The sequence below is a fragment of the Melitaea cinxia genome, chromosome 2 (assembly GCF_905220565.1).
Source record: "Melitaea cinxia chromosome 2, ilMelCinx1.1, whole genome shotgun sequence".
Taxonomy (NCBI): Eukaryota; Metazoa; Arthropoda; class Insecta; order Lepidoptera; family Nymphalidae; genus Melitaea; species Melitaea cinxia.
Window position 1 is genome coordinate 15,628,884 of NC_059395.1, and position 7,658 is coordinate 15,636,541.

General features: G+C 32.8%; 1 protein-coding gene across 1 annotated transcript; it reads left to right on the forward strand.

The window, feature by feature from the left end:
* The first annotated feature begins 596 nt into the window (after positions 1-596).
* Positions 597-1,440, forward strand: LOC123665869 (coiled-coil domain-containing protein 28A). The gene has a single exon (XM_045600106.1). It carries the CDS (start codon positions 697-699, stop codon positions 1,288-1,290), a length of 594 nt encoding a protein of 197 aa, XP_045456062.1. The 5' UTR covers positions 597-696; the 3' UTR covers positions 1,291-1,440.
* Positions 1,441-7,658: the final 6,218 nt, after the last annotated feature.

Consider the following 7,658-nt stretch of genomic DNA (forward strand, 5'->3'; position numbering starts at 1 on the left):
TAAATATGTATAATGTTTAATAAATTAAAAAAAAAATACAACGAAGAATGTCACTCAATATAACTAATTACAATGAAGGTCGCCACCGCACCACGTGATGTCACTAAGCGATAGTAATGATGTACAGCAACGTACAGTGGGGTTGAAGCGAACGAAAAGTTAGACATTATCGTGCTAATTTGTCACCATTGAAATTGGGCTTAGTGTTCTGACTTGTGTAATAAGACCGTGATGTGGAGAAATCGTTGCGTTTCAGTATTTCGGTAGGACACACAGAATTATCGTAAAAATCGCGTAAGATCCTAGGGTACAATTGTATATCATACGTAGGCATGAAATTATCGCACATGCATGATAATTATCGTACGTTGAGGATCATTGATAAATATTTAACCGTGTGAAGCATTCATTCACTGTTTCACTTACCTATTCATTTAATTTTTACGTATAGCAACATGTATTTTCACTTGTGTCATGTCTATTAAATCCATAAAAATTAAAATCAATCAATGTTGTTAATTGACCGATCTTAATTTTTTATTTTTGAAGAAATATTTAATTAGGTGAAATTGTATTAATATTTTTCAATTTTCTAAAACATTTTTCAATACCTTCAAAGTATAAATTATTGTTAGCATTTAAGTGCACAAGATGCACTGGGTTTAATATCTTAAACAATATAACAAAAGAAGCTTAATGAGTCTTGATTTAGAGGAAGCTAACGAAACGCAGCAGCTCATGCAGAATGAAGGAGAAGATGAGGAACAGAAAGTTTCTCATCTTGCTACATCCCCTGTTACCAGCAATAAGATGTCAAGTGGAGCAGCCAGCCACACATCAAAAAATCCTCAAACAGTCACTAGTACTAATAATAGTTTGAACGATTCTGCTAAAGTATCCTATGTAAATGAGAGACGTTTACATCGCGATTTTATTCGTTCTAACAATAATAGACCAAAACACATGCCTAAAGAGACACCTGATGTGAAGCATATGGAAAAGGCATTGCTTGAATTACTTGATGATTTTCACTCGGGAAAACTTAGTGCTTTTGGAACCGGTTGCAGTATGGAACAAATGATTAACATAAGAGACCAGCAAGAACATTTAGCTAGGTTACACTTTCGGTTATATGGTGATGCTGAAAAACCTACAGAAGATAGCTTGGAAAATTCGGGTTCTAAAGATAAAATGACTCAATTAGTCCAAAGTTTAGAACAGCTGTCAACTTCTATTGAAATGCTACAATCTGATAATGTACCAACATCAAGTAGTAATAATAAGGAATAATTATTTTAGTACTATTATCCAAAATATTCATTATATATCTGTAATCTGTAATTATAGAAAGCTTAGACTATGAGGAAGAATTTTGTTTATGGACTAACTTATATATTTTAAGCACAAAGCAGCACTTCTGCTATTAAATATCTATGCTTAGTTTTTTTTTTTTTTTTATATAAGCACATTCATCTGTTCCGAAGATAAGCAATTTAATGCATGTATTATAGGTAACAGCCAACCAATATATCTAATTTTTTTTTAAATATACACAGAAATTATACATATGAAGAAACAAGACTAGCAAAAGAAAGAAAACTAAATAATACAAATCACTTTATTTCAGTCCTTTTAATCATTATTTCAATTACAATACTTATTAAATTTTACATCTGATTTGATTGTTTGAAAAATGTATACGGTTGCTTCAATAGTAAGTTCATTGATAACACTATAAATGTTGAACTGGTTGTTTCCAAATATTAACAATGCCATCACATATATAAATTTTTTTTAAATAAATACAGCCCAGACGGAGGCGAATCAAACCTCTAAGCCCTGGAGCAGAAAGCAGGTTCACTACAAACTATGCTGTAATATATGCCGCAATATTTTGATTTTTTATCTTCATTTTAATTTTATTATATTCAATTTACTATGTACAAATAATTATTTAATTTCTATTTTAAGTAATATTAGCAACTAATAAATAAATAAATAAAAACCTTGAATACTAGATATTGTAAATAAAAAAAGCAGGTATAGTGAGGGCAATTACAAAAAGTGTTTTTATAAATATGCTTACTATTTTCCTTAGTATAATTTTCTTTAGTATAATTTACAAAAACACAGGAATAAAAATACAAATAAGTAATAGTGGTCTAAGATCCGAACTCGATACAATTATCATCAATATTATTTTATTTCTTATAATACACTAATAATTTATGTATAGGTTGCCTGAAAACTCCTAAGTTGCTATAACTTATAATTAACCAGATAGCATTCTGAAAATGTATTGAAATAAATTTTTATTCATATCAAACTTTGTATTACTTGTTTTTTTGTAACATAGGTATGTATAGAATTTTTTTATAAATATTTATTTATAAGTTTTAAAAATTGTATTAAGGATGGAAAACATAAACATTTCACGGTTTCAATTTTAACATATTTTTTTCTTTCAAAACCCTAATAACTCTTTAGTTGTATTATTTAACAAAAGATGCAAACCAAAAGATGGGTTTTACAAGTTTGATGTTAACATATTTGGTAACATGGTTCTCGATTGGATTGAATTCAATTTCGTCTTTTTTGCATTGATTTTTTTTAGTTATTAGCGCGCCCTCGACTTCGTCGTCGTGGAATTTAACAAAAAAGATGTCGTTCAGTTTGCGGAGTTATAAAATAAATAAATTTTTAAAACAAAAATAGCCTAAGTTACTCCTTACTATATCAGCTATCTGCCAATGAAAGTCCCGTCAAAATCAGTCCAGCCGTTTCAGAGATTACCCGAAACAAACAGACAGACAGAGAGACAAATAGTGGGAAGTTCATATGTCATAAATGTGACCTTCTATGACAAGGATGGGGGAGGGTTCAAAATATCGTGAAATTCGTGTGAGGTATTTTATGAATGGCTCCTAAGTACTGAGGTACTTTGTAACTGACTCTTACTACTAGGTAATAGACTAGCTTTAGGAAGTTTGTTCTAAAGAGTTTCAACGTTTACCTTGATGAAACTTAGCTGGAAGTTAGTGTTATTTTTAAGACTAGAGGGCGTTATAATATAGCCACTCCCTCTCTTCCCGAATTATTTTTGTTGTAAATGGGTTATTAGTACTTATTTAAGTTAATTAAGAGAGTAGATAGGTACCAACTGAGTTAGGGCACAACAGGAAATTTCCTGCTCAAAATATGGAGCAGCCTGACCGGGATATATACTTCGACCTTACAGAAAATCACAGCAAAAAATAAGAAAAAAAAAGTATTTTATTGGCAACTAATAAAGGCACAATTCAAACTTTTACAATTAAGGTGATATAAATAAATGTATTCACAATTAAAGTGCACCTGTTATCTGAACTAGTAAGAGAACTGTATCTCAGAATAACAGGGTTCTCCCCTCTAAGAATCTATATTTAATTACACAATTAGACGTGAAGTGTAATACAGAGCAAACAATAGTTAACTAAATAAAATGAAATAAAATAAAATATACATGTAATTGTATGTGTGTGTTTGTGTGTGTGTGTGTGTAAGTGTGTGTGTGTGTGTGCGTGTGTGTGCGTGCGTGTGTGCGTGTGTGTGCGTGCGTGTGTGCGTATGTGTGTGTCCATCTGACACTGATATAAACTTAATTTATATCCGCCTTAAGCAACAATTCCGTTTCGTAATAAGACTTGTTGGAGCCAACTAAAAACGTTATTTTTACATTGTCCTTTTGTAAGTGAATATATTTTATATTTACTTTATATTTTTTAATAATACTGTTTTCAAGCGGTGTTGTGTCACTGAGGTGAGTAAAGTGACCTGAGCTCCTGGGGGAGAGTGGGGGTAAGGTTGGCAACGCGCTTGCGATGCTTCTAGTGTTGCAGATGTCTATAAGCTACGGTAATAGCTTACCATTAGCTGAGCCGTAGGGCCTGTAGCCTTTATTATCTTTAAAAAAGTTTGTCTCAATGCTTGCTACGCGACTGGAATTTACTTGCTTCTTTATGACGATTCAATCTTTTCCGTGATATTTAAACGTTTTATTAAATTAATCAGATAATAAATTAAAACATTAAAGCTCATTTGACGCTTACTATTCGTATTAGTATAGTATATGCTGGTATAGTATTATACCTATATATATCTTACATAAACAGCTAAAAGCTCTGCAAAGCATCATTCTAGCGTCGCTGCTCAGCGTTGTTTCACACGATTTCACTTCAGCGCTTTTTATACATGAGGCGTAAGTAAAAGAAGTACCCGACAAAACGTCTTGAAAAACACCAAAAGGAAGGAATGACATTTTTAGACGCTCTCAACGCTATCAAAACTCTAAACCTCTTCCTATACGAGGAAACCCTCGCTCAGCACTTTGATACTTACAGTCCGTTTTCTTCAATCAAGTTCAAAGGCTTTAAAAACGCGGGGCTAATGGTATTTTAAAGAAAACTGTATTTTACTATCATGTCAATAGTCACTAGTTTAAATAAAATAAAGAGAAAACATAAAACTAGGCTTCGAAACTTTAAATATTAAGAAAAAATAATGGAGAGCACGTTAAGCCGTCGGTCCCGGTTGTTATCATAGACACCTGATAGCGATCGTTGCTCGTTACGAATATATCCGCCAACCCGCGTTGGAGCAGCGTGGTGGATTAAGCTCTGATCCTTCTCCTACATGGGGAAAGAAGTCTATGCCCAGTAATGGAATATTACAGGCTGAAGCAAAAGCGAGCGAAGCGAATAAATTTGTATTATACCAAGTTACATCAATAAAGCATGTTTACGTAGCAGAGAATATTTATAAAGTCTCTCAAACAAAAACCAGACCAAATACATACATACATGTATATCAGTCTTAAATTAACATTTAGTTCTACATTTAAAAAAGAAAAAAATAGGTTAAAATGATATAACGGTACAGTCATTTACGAAACAGGTAACACAAATACTACTTAAGTGTACCTTTTAAAGGAGTTTAATAAATGACTTGAAATGTATTAATCTTATATAGATTTAATTTAAAATAATAGTGTTTGCTCGCAAACGAAAAAAAAACCGACTTCAATTACATCGACGAGCAATATAACGTAGATCGACGAAAAAATAGTCAAGTAACTGCGCGTCATCAAAGATTACTCAAAAATTAGTTATCAGATCTCAAATTATTAAAATCGGTACACCCAGTAAAAGTTATTGCAGATTTTCAAGAAGTTCCCTCGATTTCTCTGGGATCCCATCATCAGATCCTGGTTTTCTTATCGTGGTACTAAAATAAGGATATCTTCTTTCCAACAAAAAAGAATTATCAAAATCGGTATACCAAGTAAAAAGTTATTGCGGATTTTAAAGAATTTCCATCAATTTCTCTGGGATCCCATCATCAGATCCTGGTTTCCTTATCATGGTACTAAACTTGGGATATCTTCTTTCCAACAAAAAAAGAATTATTAAAATCGGTACATCCAGTAGAAATTTATGCGGTATAATACAACGTAGGTCGACGAAAAAAGCGTCAAGTAAAAACGCATTATTAGATATAGCTCGAAAAGTAGTTGTTAGATCTCAAATAAATTTAAATGGGACCAATTGGCACACACCAGCTTTCGATTAAAGGAAAATTTGTCGAAATCGCTCCACCCAGTCAAAAGTTCTGATGTAACATACATTAACATACGCGCTTTGCTTGCCCAGCGTGGAATGCGGAGCGCAGCGCCATGGTCGGCAGTGAGGAAAGCTGGGACGCGGTCTCCACTTTCCGAAGCGCCGTAATGCTGCTGAAGGAAGTGGCTGAGTGGGAGTGGGAACAGAACCGAAACTCGCTCCTGGCTCGTCCTGAGTCGCGACTCGGAGGTCGCTTATGGTGACGGGCCTTAATTGGGTGACGCCGGCGAGATCGCAGAAGTGCTAAGCGTCTTCGTGATCCCACCCCAGGTGAGCGAAGGAACATCCCAGAGGCTTTAGTCCGTGCAAATCGGACATACCAGCTCCAGGCTGGAGGCATCCGTTAGGACTTTCCTCTTGGTCAACAAAAAAAAATTATGCAGTTATAGGATTAATTATGCAGTTATAGTTGCGTCAGTGAACGGTTTATTTAAACGATGCTAACAGAAGACAGACGACAGAAGTGACTACCTTTATTATAAACATAATTATCTTTTTTCGACTTTTATTATTTAGCTTAGGATTTTATTATTTCACTTCAGCCTACCGCAGTGCACTGCTGGACATAGAGCTCGCTGAGTTCGCGCCAAACATCCCGGTTTTCCGCAATCTTTATCCAGCCACCACCGGTAGCCTTACGAAGATCGTCGGTCCAGCGGGCCGGATATTATATAAAAAAAGTTATTTTTATATCGTAAATAAAACCTTGTATCTGTAGTATTCCATATTATTAGTACATGATTGATATTAATGATTTTTTATCTGCTTATAAACAGGCAATTTTTTCAACCTATAAAATGACAATGCCTCAATATACAAATGGTTCTGAAGTAAATTTAATGTAGTTCTATTAACAACAATCAACCTTTTGTTATTTCACTGGTTCTTTCAAAAGATCTCTAACAATTACTTGATAAAAGGTGAAAAAAAATATTAATAACCTATATCTAAATCTTTTCTTTGAACAATTGAATAAGCAGTCAAGTCAAGTCAAGGTAATTTTTACTACCATATTCATTTAAAGGCGCATATTTTGCTTTTTAATTTTAATTAATTTATCTACAAGATTTAGTAATTACCTAGCATTTAAATAACAAAATGTAGATATAGAAACTAAAAAAAAAAACTTAGTGCTATCAGTTTAAGCAATGTAACGCAACAAAATCCAAATAATAAACTGGAAATATATTTTCAATGACAAAGTAGATATAATCAGTAAAGTAAAAGTATGATTTCAGATCGAGAATTTAAGTATAATAAGGAACAATTATTGTAACATTAGCATACTACAGTAAGGTTTTTAATAAAAGTTTGATGACGATGCTAGTCGATAGCATGAAGCGCTTACATAAGGTTAAAATGAGCGTGTAGCGTAGACGTTGCTACGGTCAGTCGTTCTGGCAGTACCCGACAGTGCGAGCGTGCGGGCGGTTACACGAAGCACCCCACCCTATAAAAGGGCGAAAATAATAAAGTCTTAAGTAAACATTTTAAAAGTAAATAATTAAAATTAATAATTCAAAAATTAAAACACAATTTGCCACCCGTTACGTCTTTTTAGATAAAAAGTTTTTAGTAACAAACCGCGAGGGGCACGATAAGTTTTTGTTGTTTTCAAACAAGTGGTAAAGTAATTATAAATTCAAAATATTATATATTTTTTTTCATTATATAAAATTATTTTCTATAATTATAATAGTTTGATTAATATTTTATTCTAAAAGCGTACTTCATCGAAATAAAAAAGTAAGTAATGACTGACACCTGTTCATTAAATTACTTACTCATATATTTGTAATTATTATAAATTCTAATTTAGAGATTGATATGAATGTCACTTTTCATGAATCATTTACGACTAATTTGATTGTATTAATTTATTATTCGTAAAAAGGTAACATTAATTTGTAACCCGCTCGCGTGTTTTATGTCGTGTAACTATGCTACGGCGTAGCACCACGTAGCACATAAAAATAATAATTCATCATCTCAGTAATATTT

What these genes read in the sequence shown, in the direction of transcription:
- LOC123665869 (XM_045600106.1), top strand. Translation starts at nt 697, where the DNA reads ATGAGTCTTGATTTAGAGGAAGCTAACGAAACGCAGCAGCTCATGCAG.